The sequence below is a fragment of the Cheilinus undulatus genome, linkage group 4 (assembly GCF_018320785.1).
Source record: "Cheilinus undulatus linkage group 4, ASM1832078v1, whole genome shotgun sequence".
Classification (NCBI taxonomy): domain Eukaryota; kingdom Metazoa; phylum Chordata; class Actinopteri; order Labriformes; family Labridae; genus Cheilinus; species Cheilinus undulatus.
In genome coordinates this window covers 6,408,772-6,424,352 of record NC_054868.1, presented here as the reverse complement: position 1 = coordinate 6,424,352, position 15,581 = coordinate 6,408,772, and the positions used below count along the sequence as shown (strand labels likewise).

At 39.7% G+C, this 15,581-nt stretch overlaps 1 protein-coding gene across 3 annotated transcripts in view; it reads right to left on the bottom strand.

Annotated features, from left to right (window-relative positions):
* LOC121508895 (microtubule-associated tumor suppressor 1 homolog) overlaps nucleotides 1-15,581 on the bottom strand; it is a 129,248-nt gene that overhangs the window by 58,942 nt on the left and 54,725 nt on the right. For all 3 annotated transcript variants that reach the window (XM_041786028.1, XM_041786029.1, XM_041786027.1), the window contains one exon: nucleotides 11,713-11,914. In XM_041786028.1, the coding sequence (XP_041641962.1) occupies nucleotides 11,713-11,914 (202 nt within the window). The remainder of the gene's footprint in view (nucleotides 1-11,712; nucleotides 11,915-15,581) is intronic.

Here is a 15,581-nt window from a genome sequence, read left to right as displayed (position 1 = left end):
ACTCTATTTTTACTGAGCAGTGCAAGGAACCATTAGGAAAGAAATCCACCTCATTCTAACACTATGTTACAGTCTTATTGTTAGAGATACAGTATGTCTTTTATTTATTTTGGGGGTTTTATTGCCTTTATTTAAAAAGGAGGAAGGTAGATAGAGCTGAAAATAGGGATGAGAGATTGGGGGTCTAGACATGTAGTAAAGAAGCCACAGGCCAGACTTTAACCCGAGACATGTGCATGTATGAGGTGCCACCGAACCCCTAGGCCCCCATTAACAGTAACTTTGTCAGAAAGCCTTACTATACAAGGACCCATGTGGCAGGTTGCTTCTATAACGTTCAAAAAGACGATTTATAATCTCTTTCAACCCCAACTGGATTTTTAAAATACACCTAAACATGTCAGGCTGCCTGAAATTGTCAAATTTCTTTTAAGTCTTGCAAACACAACCAGATGATATGGTTGGGAAGTGATTTTCTCTTGCATGTTTACATCTCAGTCTAGCCTAAAGTGGCCTAGGGTTTGAGCATGCTCCATAGTTCCTGCACCATTCTTTAATCCAGAAGGCAAACTGCATAAACATTACCAAAAGGAAGAAACAAGACAAGAAGAGTCAGAGTGCTAGAGGGAAAGAAGAGCCATACAATTTTGGACCAAAAGAAAAGTGTTGAGTATTGTACATGCAAAATATTCAGAGCTGTAATCTTGTCTACCTTTACAGTGTTTGACATACAACCAGTTTGATGTTTGTTTATTTGTTTGTTGATGTTTTGGTTGGATTTTATAGGTCTACTAGGGTCCAACATTAACTTACTAAAAAGGGTTATATCGCCCCCTACTGTAGCAGAGTCACACATTATTTATTTGCAACAGCACTTATTTATAAAAATGTTTATCATGAAGTCCCCACTGATTTACAGACTACAGATTCTGTATATCACTATATATCATGTAGTTTTGTCTCTATAGATGATAACTTAAGTCACTTTAAAGCACCGATTCCCAACCTAGATCCAGGAGTCCTGGGGAGGCGCCAATATCTTTTGTCAGAAAAATGTGTGAAAAACAACCTGTTTTCTTAAGATTTTACCATTCAAATGAAATACGTGATGGTTTTTGACAGCAGTGTACTTTTTTATTCGTGTGGGTCTTGGGGGGGGCTTCAGCTTTTCTAAGATGCAAGCAGGAGGGGCAGCAAGGAAAAAGAAAGACAGGAACTACTGCTCTAAAGCAGATTGGTTTCTCTCTTTGGCCTGGGCTGTCACTCTTGTGTAAACATGCTGTATCATTCATTTCTCATTGATCCTTTTAAAAATAACTCCTCATTTAGCTGCAAACTCTCAATAAAGTTTAGCATGATTTGGAGAAATTCAAACTTTCAGGTATTAGCGTTTCTGTCAGGATGTTTAAGAATTCTGCTGTGTTGTTCAGTCATTCATTCATTCATTTTTATTTAAATCTCTGGAAAACAAAGTTATGAGGCGTGACGTTGAGAACAAAGCAGTTACAAAAATAATCATAAAATGCTCCAGGGCTGGGAAAAAAAACAAGTGGATTATATTCAAAAGTTAAAATGGAAGGCCTCACAACGTGACAAATATTGAATTAAAATACATAAACATCTTGTACTTCCTGTTCAGAAGGCTCAAACCTGACATGTAGCATCTTCTTTCACTTGAATGGTCACATCTCAAATGTGATCAGGAGTGACTGCCGATATGTACGGCATGTTTTGTTTACATAAGGTTGTGAATATTTTATGAACACAGAGAGGACACAGAGTACCTGATGTTATATAATGTGACATAACATCAAGTAACATCTCCTGACAGAAACAAAAACTGTTTACATCAGTTTGTGAAAAGGTCTAGTTGAGTGAACAGAGAGTACCAGCCTAGATATACCTGACAGTTACAGGTGAATTTCTACTTCTCCCATCTGGCAAAGGTAGAAAGCACCAGCCTGTAAAACCTGACAAACAAAAAATAGCTTTGTCCCAGGTCATCAATACAGCTCCAGTGATGTAGGAGAGGAATTCAGCATCATTTATTGATTTTTAGATATTTTAACATTTTAATCTGTTTTTTCTCTTTAATCTTGTTTTTCTGATAGCATAATTGTTTGTTTTTACTTATTGGTGGTTTTTTCTTTTTATCATGCATGTTCTAATTGTATTTCAACTGACATGATATCTCCATTTTTTAATCTTACTTTGATTCACCTTTTTTTAATCTCGTTTTTACTAAGGTTTGCCCGTTTCTTAGTTTTGACAACAGTTTTAAGTGCTTTCATTTTATCATGTTGGCCTGTACTGTTGATTGTGTCTGAAAACAGGCCGACTAACTCACTGTAAACCAGAGACTATCACAGTGATACTACACCATCTGTACTACACCAGTAGTATAGACTACACTGTCTATACCAGTGGTCCTCAACTGGTGGGTCAGGACCCAAAAGTGGGTCATTAAGCTCTTTCAAGTGGGTCGCCGAATGTGTGCCAGGAAAAAAAAAATGTGGCAAAAAGTCTATGTATGGACAGCCTCAGTGTATTTGTCTCAAGATTTCTATTAATTTATCAACAAATTGGAAAAATTTGTTGATAAATTTCCAATTTATCAGCAAAATTCCTTGTGGAGGTACCACATTTCCATGATGTCTTGTGGAAATGGGGTAAAATTACATTTATGCATGCATTTCCTTCTGATAGGATGGTTTTAAACATGTTTATTTTGTCTTGGCGATTTTATTAATCATGTTTTGCTCCATTAAGGTTTCAAAGTGCAACAGTTTTCATTCAACAAATTCAGGTGGTTGAAATTTTAAAAATTTCAGACCAGTTGAGAACCACTGGTCTATACTACACTAGTAGTATAGACTACACCATCTACATGGCTGTGACACTATCACAGTGTATTTTTTACAACCACCTCGAACAAAACATCACGTAAAGGCCCGCTCAGACCACACGATTTTTTTGGTCCTTCATGACTGCATAATGTCAGACCCTGCAACTAAACTCTTGCCCCGTCTTGGCCGACAGATTGGCAACACTACGAGAGTGATCTTGACCGCTTATCATATGCCGACGCCACCACGGTCTCCGTGACTGTGTGTGAGTTGACAGGTTGTCATGGGGGCGGATCAAAGAGTGTCAATCACTCTACAACAGAAGCACTGTATGTGATTGTAGTGGTCTTTTGCTTGTCAAAGAAGAACACAACAAACAATTATGCATGGAGGGGGACAACGATATGAACTGGCTCTTCTTCAGATAAAATTTAACGTATGCATGTGAGAACGTGAATAAAATAAAAAGTACAAATAAGTTCCCAAAAGGGAGAAAGAGTAGGGATTCTTGTAAATAATGATTCAAAGAAAGGAGAAAATGCTCTCCTGTTGGTAGGTGTCATGAAGAAAAACCCTGACTTGCTAGTTTTATTGAATCATGGGGCATCCTGGATATGTTGTTAATTATGTCCATTTGTAGATCCCGACACTCATAATTGGGCCAGTGTTTTGAAGATGAGCTGTAACGTTTCAGCTGGGCCAAAATCTGGCAGAATCCCTGTAGACTGAGCCTTAAGAGTTATGGATTGAACTAATCAAACAGCTTTTTTAAATACATCTTTATGAAGGAAAACCTCAGTCTACAGATGTCTGCTCTTAAAAGCTTGTTGCAGCGTTGGCTCCTCGTCTCTGTTGCTCTTATTCACTGACGCACAAATGCAGACACGAACACACACAAGTGATTGCTTTTATTTCTCTGTACCTGCAGTGCACTCACAGCTCTCCTCTCTTCTTATTGACAGAAATTAAAAAGACACACAGGGGGGCAAATATAATGGATTTTAAAGATCTGACAACCAAACACTCGCTTTTATCCTGTTGTGTTTTAAACCAAAACAAAAAAAACAAAAAAAACAGAAGTCCAGTTCCACTGGAGTTTTTACTAGAAAAGATGTTTTTAAAATTATAACCTTAAAGTAATAAGCAAAAGAAAAAGGTTTATCCACTATCTGCAGACATTGTGAACAGCGTTGCACAGTGAGACAAGTTGATAAATCAATTTATTGCCAACACTTTTGATGACTGACTTCATAAGTGTAATAGATTCTTTGGTGCAGGCTTGGGTAATGTGCTTCTTTCTCCATCTGTGTCTACTTATCCACCAGTCTCCATTGATAAAAACAGTAATTTACCCCCCAGAACTCTATTTCAGTCTGTGCTAATTGTGACTTTCTTACTTTAAAAGCTTAGTTCAGATCCAGCACATTATCTGCACAACACAGTCATGCAGACAGCTTACACACTGGAGCATCTCTACATTGACTAACTGAGTGTTCTGCAGCTTAAATTATTGTATTTGTCAGTGGAATCTGGTTTAAAAAGAGGAATCTAAAGACTGTTTCTAGTTCAAAATAGCACCTTATACTTTAACTTAAAGTTTTTTTATCCTTTCTGCAATGTTGTCACACATCAACAACAACAATGCAAGTCAGGCGCTGCCAAAAAAAAAAAAAAAAACAACCACTCTGATGAGTACAAAAACTTGAATGCAGAAAAAGTGCGTGCATTCAGCCATTTAGACTCTTTAACATGAAAACATAGAAGGCTAAAGTTCAAATACCAACTAAGCCATTTAACACGAGCTGTTTTGTGTTTACAACCAACGATTTGCTCATTTATTTGTATCCTATTGTGCTTCAGCGACCTTGTTTATCCCCAGAGATCATTACAGTTTCAAACTTTCTCTGGACTTTAACAAACACGAGCTCTGGCTGGCAGCAAGGGAGGCAGAAAGCACCGAGAACGGCAAAGAAAAGAGGGCTTGTTTTAAAAAGAGAGGGAAAAAACTTTACATGTGTTCACCGCAATTACATTACCTCACATTAACACACACACACACACACACACACACACACACACACACACACACACAAAGGCCGTGTTTGCTGGCAGAGGTAGAGCAGCAGTAAAACTCGTACCGCGACTGGAGCCAGCAGGAAACATCTGGCTTCATTTGGTTTCAGATCTGATGAAAAGCCAGCAGCTGGAGTCTCTTACCTTCGATACGATGTTAGGTAAGAGTTAGGAGCCTCGTGCCTGCTGCTGATACACAAAAACACACACACTGCTGTCTCCCTTTAAATGACTGCATTCCTTTTGTAATCCGGGACTTTAACCTAATTCTACACCAACATCTGAGTCCAAACAAACAGCAGCAGAGGAACTAATTCACTTCTTCCCTTTCATGGAAACGCTGTTAGTCTGTGCCGTCTTCTTTGTTGTTCTTTGAGAAAAACAAACTAAGAGATGCAATGTCAGATTTCAGAAAACTGCAACTTTCGGAGTCAATATAAGACAGAGATCCCGATTTGCATAACTGATTGATGCCAGGTTAATAAACAAGTTTAGAAAAATATTCCCTGTGATGTGTTGTTTTTGTTCATATGTCAGGATAATTTTACAAGACCGAGACAAGTCTTTCTTGTATTGACTGTATGTCTACATCAAACTTCTTAAAGGGGACATATTATGTAAAAATCCCTTTTTCAGGCTTTTCTTAAAAAAATAAATGCCCCCGGCCTATCCACAATCCCAAGTACTAGAAAAATCCATTCCCTTACCCCTCTCTTTCTCCACCTTCCAGAAAATGTGTACTGAGACAAGCTGTTCTCAGATTTTCCCCTCATGATGTCATGTGGAGAGTTAACCCCGCCCCCAAGTTCGGTTAGCCCTCCTCGCTTGGAAGAAAGTTCCCTCCTCTCCTGAGCCTCATCCATTTCCTAAAAGGGGTGGAGTCAGGGGCGGGGTCACACAGCTCAGTAACATTTAAAGACACAGACACAGAAATGGCTCGTTCCGAGCAGGGCTGAAACAGAGGTGTTTTTAGACATGCAAAAATCCAATACTGGAGTGTTTTTTCAGCAAAAAACTTCACAGGCATGTTTTGGGGACCTCTGAGACCAATATAAACTTGTCTTAAAAAGGGTAAAATATGTCTCCCTTAATATAGAGTTTAATGGTTTGTGCATATTAAAACCGTATCAGAGTTAAAATTCTGGTATCGTGACGATGCTAATGCCACTGCCAGTTTTTCCAGTGATACCTCTTTTGCCCCTCCTAGGCCTCTGTTGCTTCCTCAGGTGTCGTTGGATGCAGAAAAAGGCAACTTTACTCTGTGGGTTTTGGAGTGGAGGAGAAAGATTTCTTTTTTGTTGTGTTCTGTTTTTTCAGGGCCATAAAACGATCAGAGTGCTAAAGCTGTACTGTTAATTGAATATTTATCACAATCACGATTTTGACTTTCACACAATTGTTGGCGATTATTTACGTTTTAATACTGTATGTTTGCCCATAAAAAACTATGTCCTTGTCCATTCAAATTACTTCTTATATATATCTTGTATTATAGCTTGAAGTTTTAAGTTTTTAGTTCTATTATTGTGTCATACATACAATCCTATGCCCAGCCCACATGTGCTTACAGGACACCAAGAACTTAAACTAATCAGGATCAGAGTGTTCAGTAGTCTTTCATTGTCATTGAACAGAAGAGGAGACAAACTAACAGTTTATCTTGTCGTCTTTCTCATGCTTTAAGACAAAATTAGCACGTTTAAATGCATCACATTCAAACAGCTACTCCAGTTTTTGCTCATCAGGCCACTGCAGAATTTCCAGGTTTTGACTCACCATTTCATGAAGCAATAGCTCTGAGGTCATTATATTTTGAACAGAGCAGAGAATATTGGACTCGCTTCCCATTTCTGCTAAAGCCCACAACTCACAAAGTCTGTTTTCTCTTGGAATATTTATGCATCAACAAACCTCAATGGCCAGAGGAAGAATGCCAGATCTTAATTGTGCAATCAAGGATCTTTGACTTCTACATAAACAAGATGTAACATATAATTCAAGCATGGAGGCTCAGTTCAATCAGCACACATGTCCTTAGCTTTGGTTTGGACGAAACATGTACGTGCCATTTTTCTTTTAACTTGATCAAGAACTTCTCTTTCACAACAAGAGTTACTCCTGTAGATATACAACAAGACTAGAAGCACTAGAAACAAGAGAGAACATTAAGCTTTATCATCAAACTTAGCTGATTATTTCCAAAAGCAGTCAGATGAAGCTAAAATATAAAGTACTATTTGATAAACTACATTCTTAGATGAGGATTAATACTGAACACTAGGTCTTATTCCTTGACATTCACTTCTTACTTAGTCTGCTTTGAAATACAAACAGTGTAGCCCAACAGTGGAGCTGTTGGTGCATTTAGGGGCCGCTGCTGTGTCATATTTGATCAACTATTAGGGGCCATATTGTCATCGCTGAATTTTTATCCCAGTCTAGCCCCAGCTATAGGTTTGTAGAGGTAAGTCTTTTCAAAATAAAGGATTAGCCATGAAAATTGTGACCTCAATATTGATTAAAAAAAATAAATAACCGTGCTAATCATTTTGGCCATAATAACGCTGCCCTAAGGATTTCCCTCATGCTGAATCAGAGATGTAGATACTGATATCTGTGTCGTATCTGTAGATGCATGTTTACGTTTAAGATGTATTGAACCAGTCAGACAATCTATTGTAAACTGCAGCAGTGCTGAAGCAGACCGACTCTAAACTGACCCTTGGATCAAACCTGACCGTCTCTGGGTGAGGTAAACTCTGTTTATCTTATTTCAGCTGTTTACTGAAAGCTAATGTCACATCAGAGCAGAGATAAAAACACTGAGCATGTGAGCAGGTCGACTAGGTCTGTGACGGAAAAGATCTATGAAGACGTAATCAAGTCAAATCCAAAATGGCTGAATGGCCCACACTGAAAGGAGCCCTTTGATGGCGAGAGGTCAAGAGCTGTCCGTTTGTTCCTGCAGAGACACAGACAAGCTTTTGTCTGTTAGAATGTGACCTTTATCAGGAGAAAGATCTGCTTTTACACACATACACCAAGACATTTTATCCACACACAAACAGACAATATGCACAGAAGCCTTTCCGCTATGTAAATGACACACTGTAGTTTAGTCACTGTGGAAAACAACGGTCAAGTTACCCACACACCCCTATACAGTACATACAGGGGTGGAATTACAGGCCATAGAACACCAGACAGCAGACACCATGTTTAAGTCGAGCGTTTCATCACCAGCGTTACAAACTGTATTTATGAACAGAAACACAAAATCAGGATGAGTCTGACGTGATGACAGTAGCTCTCTCAAATTCACAAACTATTCTGGAAAGACAAAGATACAAAGGCAAAAACAGACCTGAAATCCCAGAGGAATAGAAGAAGAGCAAAGACTGGTCCTATGAGAGTTCATGTTCCTACTGATGTCCACGACTGAGCCGCTAAAGGGAGGCAGCACCCGCTCAGTCTCCCCTCAATGTGACATATTCATAAGTTTAACCCTTATAGTATCCCTGAAATTAGCCAGCATTATAACCAGCATTAATTACCTCCACCAAGGAGGTTATGTGATCGACAGGGTTTGTTAGTTAGTTTGTTAGCAATATAACTCAAAAAGTTATGGACGGATTTTGATGAAATTTTCAGGAAATATCAGAAATAGCATAAGAAAGAACTGATTAGATTTTGAGAGTGATTCGGATCACCGTCTGGATCCAGGAATTTTTTAAGGGATTCTTTACTATTGGGAGACGGGGCTAATGGCGGAGGTCTGCGCTCTGAGTGCTTTTCTAGTTTGAAATAATGGGATGAGCCAGGCAAGGATCAGGATGGAATTTTGGGACCGATCTAAGCTCTGCTTGGTTTTTACGCAAGATTAAGTGATTCCCACAGAATTATGCCATACCTGGGAGGAGGAATAGAAAATGTTGGGGGCACACTTTCATAAACCCACACACCTCTCCTCTCACAGCATCATGTTGCTAAATAATCCAATATCACATCAGTTGATTAGCCTGTTTGGAGGCTCATTTTATGAAGGGTATTACAATGACTATCTTAACTTACAGGAGGGACGTTTCAGCTGACTTCTCTCTCTCTCTAACTTCCTCTCCTGCATGATCTTGCTGATGGAAATCATGCCATTATCATTAAAAAGTTCAACGGTTATTAGAGGTGCTGGAAAAAAATGTATCCACGCCAGATCCAGAAATACTGATTTCTACAATTCTGAATAAATTCAAACTGTCAAAAAATCAATATCTAAGAAAAAAAAAACTTCAATACTTCCTGAGTGCATTTTCATCAGCATACAGATTGAGCACAGCTTAACTGTTGGTGTTTTCCTCCATGCATGTTTCCAACTAGCATAGGATGTGTGTGGCCCGTCAGCTGTGCTGTAAGCATTAGCAGCGCTAACTCTTAGTGTCTGTAATGTTTACATGGTTGTGTATGATCTCTTGTTGGATAAAACTCCTTCAGAGGCTGGCCAGGATGAGTGCAAAAACATCTACAGCAAGAAAAGCTTCCAAGGTGGTTCTTTGCTCCTCTTTCAATGAAGAAATGCTGTCTTTATCTGATAAAAAGTAAAACAACATCTGAGCCAATAGCTTAACCAGGCATCAGTCACTGCTGCTGCCTTGCACTACAAGCAAATCCTGCCTGTGAGGATTGCAAAGGATTGCTGATGCAGTCTAGTTCTGCTGCAACTGTCGATATACTATTGTTACAAGATAAGTTCCAAGATAATCGTTACAGTGGAGACAGCCATTACTGTTGGCTTCCAGTATATCCAAATCCCACCTGGAGCTACTGCCTTGTTCTCCTCAAATGAGGCTGATTAGTCAGGTCCGTTGTAACACCAGGCACAATCATTTCAGATTGTAGGATTGGGTAGTACTCATTTTTAAGTACCGTCATACCCTCTCCAAATTTTACCGGGGTATACGGTTTTACTGGCATGTATTTAAAAAAAAAACACATTATACAAGCACTTGCTGATGTGCGTGTTCAAGAGCATGCCTCCAGGCGCTTCATTTCATTTAATGCTTTATGTTACAGATCAAAAAACAACATTTTTAGGGTGGCGTTTACAGTTAAAGCTTTTCACACAAGTAAACAGTTACTTCAGGACAGAGGTTCGAATGAAGTTTCCCTCTTTTTTCTCCATCTATAACACAGATGCACTCTCATTTCCTGTATCTTCCCTTCTCTCCTCCCAGAGGTAGTATGAGAAATAAAAATCAACTTTTATCATGTAGGATCTGGGAATGTTATGTCATGTTCAGTGTGCTTTTAAACTGATAAAGATTAGCCTTAAATGTCATTTCCACGTAGCGCTATAATGCCAAGCTCTCTCCTGCCACAAGTTCACTTTATAGGAAGCATATAAAACGCTAGACTACTTCAGTGCCTAAAATAACCAAAAACAAAGATTGATTTAACTTTTTAAACATAAAAGTGTTTGAATGCTTTTAAAAACCTTCAAGGGTTGCAATTATGCCTGCAGTTGCTGCTGCTGTGGAATGCAGAGTGTGTGGTTACTAATAAACTCCATCAAGTCTCATCACTGCTTTAACGCAGAAAGAAGAATTCAAATTACAGCCAGCGGTTCACGTTTCACAGTTTGACTTGAAAGAAAACCATACCACGGTGCCATGCAGCGCTGTGCCAGGCCATGGCACATGTTTCTATGCACTGGTACATCATTGGCAGGAGTTCTTTATTCACCTTGAAAGCAACTGACAGTAGTGCTAGTGGGAATGGACACATACTCTCAAGGCATAAACATGCACTATTTACACAGCATTACCTTCATGACAGTAATTAAAGCGATATCATAGCTATTAATACCCTAGGATACGGTATTCCTAGGTTGGAACCTAACAAAAAGGCTAAGAATGCACTCTCTTTAACACATCTTACTAAGCTTTTTTAATGTCAAATAAGAATTTACAGCTCCTTAGTGCACGAGAGCCAGGAGTAGATGCTGAAATAATCACCTCTTTGTAATAAACAGGGAAGGTTTTCTGAATCAGGAATTTGTTTGAATCAAAAATCTATTCTGAATCAAATCCTGACCCCCAGAATTGAAGCTAAATTTAATTGTGGGATGCTGAAAGATTCACATCTCTGAGAGTAATACTTCAACAACTGTGGGTAAACCCGCCTGAATATTTACTCAATGCTGAAGACTGCGACTGTTTCACATCAATCCACTGCTGTATCCCTGACTGTTTTCATGTGGTTAAGGAGAAGAACGCGTCCTCAAACTTCCTCTGAAAACAAACAAGAAGGTGCTGGGTAAAATTACTCTACAAACACACAGACAGTCTGAGTGTCCAGCAAAGTTAGACCGAGATTAAAGACATAAAGAAACTCTGCTCCTATGCAACACTGCAGCTGAGACTGACATGAGGAGAATCTAATACAGATACAAACACATGCTTCTACAGTACACACACACACACTGAGCGTACATGCCTGTCCATCAGCAGCATGCTCTGTGTGTGACAAAGTGTGTAAATCATGAAACAGAGTGTGTTCAAGCCTTCTAGACAGAATGTATCTTTCACTGAGTGTACATGTAAGTGGTGTAGAGGTATGTGAAAGGCATTTTAACTGGCAGCTCTGCAGTGTCAGCCTGCTCATTTCCTGCATCTGCAGCACAGACACAACCATTTTTCTTACAGAAACACAGAGGAGCAGACCCTCACTCCATGCTGCATGTGTGCTGCTGTGTGTTTACCTCCTGCTTTCATGCTTTCATGAGGTAAACGTGTCCACTTACCCGGACTCTGACTGTGACTCGGCCTGCGTCTGGTTGGAGATCCTCCCCCGTTCTGTCCTCCCTCCTTCACTGTGGAGCCCTCACTCTGGTTCTGCCTGCTCCCTGGAGGTCCAGTGCCTGTCCCTGGAGGTGCTGGAGCCAGCCCCGGGGTCCCCTTACTCCCCTGCTGCCTGGCGTTGGGCCCCAGCTTGGAGGAGACTTTCTGCAGAAAGAGCTGACGTTTAGTGACAGCGTCCCAGCCCAGGGGCCCCAGCTCGGCGCTGCGCACCGAGACCATGGTGTTAGCCATTCCCCGCTTGGAGTCAGAAATGTGGAATGGGGGAGAGGGAGGCAGCGAAGGAGCAGAAGGGAGGAGTGAGGCAGAGAGAGTGTTGAGACAGAGGGGGGAGGAGAAAAAAGAGAGAGAAGGAAAGAGAGGGAGGAGGGAAAACTGGGAGTGTGTTGAAGCCACAAGAGGAGTAAGAAAAAAGTTGCTATTGTGTTGTACATTCCCCCTGAGGATCCCAGCACTGACCAGGCCAATTTTCTCTCCTCTCCTTCTGTCACACCTACCCCCACCCCTACATGTTCCTGCCCCCTCTGACTCTAAACACAAGCACACATGGAGCGAGTTTGGAGATGAGGGTCTGACGTCTGACTCTTTACAGGAAAACTTAGACACTGCTGTTAGTGGTCACTGCCCAGCAGAGGTGGAAAAGTTCACACATTCTCTTACTCTTGTCCTTAATATTGCCTGCTGCCTTCTCACATCAGAGGTAAAAATTCTGGATTAAGTCAGGGTGACAAATTATAGTTTTTGCCTTCACATAAGCAGCTCATCCTGAAAAACTTCAGGGAGTTTTAAGGAGTTGTGCAAGTGTGAAAGCACTAAATGTCCCTCTTGAGGACATTTGAACCAACTGTTTCAGTGCAGAGCTAATTGAATCTCACACCATGTTAAACCTAAATCACAACTTCTAACACATCAAAGAGCGATATACTAAAATGAGTATCAACGTCATTGCAATGTAAATAAATATTTAGCTCGGAATCTGCTGTGAAGATGCAGCAATGTTGTCCGGTTCACTTTCATCCATGTAACTACAAGTTTTCCCAGTTGGTCACAGTGATCTCATCCATCAGATGGCTCTTTTCTGCCCTCGATTTCCCTCTCTTGTGATGTGCCTTTCCTGCATGGTATGCAAGGATTGATGTGCAAATAAGCCATCTTCTATTATCTCATCCTTTCAGGTTAAGGTCAGCCTCTATGATGGAAAAGTAGTGCATCTAAATTACCATAAAACCTATGGATTCACATTACTGGATTTTTACCAGTATCCAATATGCAGATAATTACAAATTAATCTTAGCAGGCATAGATATTTAAATGTAGTTCATCCCTAAAACTTTAGCACTTAAAATACACACTTTAAAGTTCGAGTTTGCTCTGTCTTTTCTTTGTTTTCAATCAATGCAGCAGCTAAAAGGAACAAAGTGCAGAGATTTGACAGATTTATGCTGACTCCAACGTTTTCTAAACTGATAACTCAAACAGCTCAGGAGCATTTCTTCAAACAAGTCTAATGCACAGAAAGCACAGATATTTACATTTGCTTTAAATGTATTTGTTGCTGTATGTGTGTGTTTGTAGGAGAGATCTACACACAGTTCACCTGTGTTGACACAAAGCCCCCAAGGCTATCTGTCAGAAAATACGTCAGGGCAGGTTTGAAACCTGTCGCCATCTCACTGGATCTTTAAAAAACACATACCAGAGACACACACTGCACACGCAACACTCCCTCCTTCAAAACACACCTTCAACCTGCAATTTGCAATATGCGGCTCCTGAGCTCTTTTTAGAATAGTTGTGACCTTTAAGTCTAACTTTACCCCAAACCCAGAAATAAGCCGTAGAAACATTTGATTCCAAGTCACATCAACCGACTGCAGGTTCCTGTTCTCCTAGCTGTATCAACCAACCAATAATTCATACCAGGTCTTGTGCTCTGATTGCCAATCCATCTTTATTTTTCAAACACAAAAATCAACGCTTGAGCTTATCAATACTACTAACCAGTCTCCTGCATAATTGAACATCATCTGATACCAAGTAGCCTTCAGACATGGAGTACTGACTGCTGCTGCTGCAGGACAGTTATCACCATCCACTCTATGAAGCCGTGGTAAACACTCCTAAACTCTGTGGTGAGAACCGTTAGTTTAAACAGTGATCCAATGTTGAAATCCATAATAGCCAACTAAACGCCGTGTCAGAAATATTAAAGTTAGTCGTACTACAAGCTACCTGTGTGCGAAATTATGATGTAAGCTCCTGTACAAGACAAAAGTTCTTAAATATCAGCCTTTTCTTAAGAGAAACAGTCTATTCACAATCTCAGCCAAAAAATAAACCAAAATCTAAGAGTTCTAAGAGTGTCACAGTGATGTCTCTGATTGGTGGAGTCTCTGGTAGCCATGAAAAGCCTTCTACCACACCAGCATGAATACTGTTGAGGACAATGCATGCCAGCACATTTAAATATTATAATTTAAATGTGAAAGCTACTACTAAGGTAAGTGAAGAAAAACGGTACATACATGGTCTGAAAGCTTGAAAACTAGCCCTAACCAAAAAAAAAAAAAAAAAAACAATGAATCACAATGGGTTGTGGGATATGTAGTTCCTGTACCCTTGTAAACAAATACATACACAGTGGAGTTTCTTTACATTTTTATCTGTTTTTGAATGCAGTTCTTGCACTGAATGAAATGTTTTATAGTCATGAGTATTCAGGTTGCTGGTTAGCTTGGTTCATGCATTTTAAGGTTTGGAATAAGGATTTTGCAAAATGTGAAAATGTGTGAGGGATTTGAACAGGGAATTTTACTTGCAGAACCCGAGCTGACAAAAAATGGGGCAGGCACAGTTGAGCTCTATTGTTTTTCAGAGGAAAAGGGATGTTTTTGGACTGTAGCTCTTCTAACAACCTCTTATTAATGGGTCTCGTGAGTCCGTCAAGGTTGAAGTAACTGCTATGGCTATAAACAGCTATGACTCTGAATCTCCTATGTGTAAACAACAATAAACAACAACAAAAAACAAACCAACCATCTCACAGGGTATCAGATAATTCTTTCGATTTTTGTGTCTTCTAGTTAACTCTGTTTATAAATCATTCTTTTCATAATCACAACGTTCCTAACATCTTGAAAATGTTTTTGCACATGCCATTGCAGCTGCTTTCCTTTATCTGCAGAGCATGGGGTTAATAAGAAAACTGTTGAAAGATGTGTAACCTTGAACCTCATGCTGAAAAACACTGTAAACATCTATTAAATTAAATTCTTGATCAAATAATTACCTCCCCACACAGGTTATATCACAGATGAGGTGCTGTCAAGGAAGGTAACACCTCTGTTTCACAACGGTCGTGTTGCATAACCTGTATCTGAGCCAGAGCTGTTACTGCAACCATGTTGGCTATTGTATTTAAAATGACATCATGTTATTATGTCACCTATAATTAAACGCATACATGGAAGAGGCGCTTAGCCAATGCCTGTTCAGAAGAAGGGGACATTACTTCTACCAGTGAGCACTCTCCAAAGTGTAGAAGTCTTCGACAAATCAAAAACTACTTCTGAATTCATTTATGACTCCAGTAAACACTTTCTCTATGCATTTTTGGTCCAAATGTCCAGTGTTAAGCTTCCCTTGATGTACTGAAAATAGAATTGTGTTAAAGTTTTAAAAAAGGTTATGCTGATGTTTGGATATCTGCCATGCACAAGCAAAAATTATTAAACTGCTGTAATATGGATTTCCATACATTTTTCCCCATGAAGTAAACAGACTAAACACACTGAAACAGGTTACTTGTACAAAC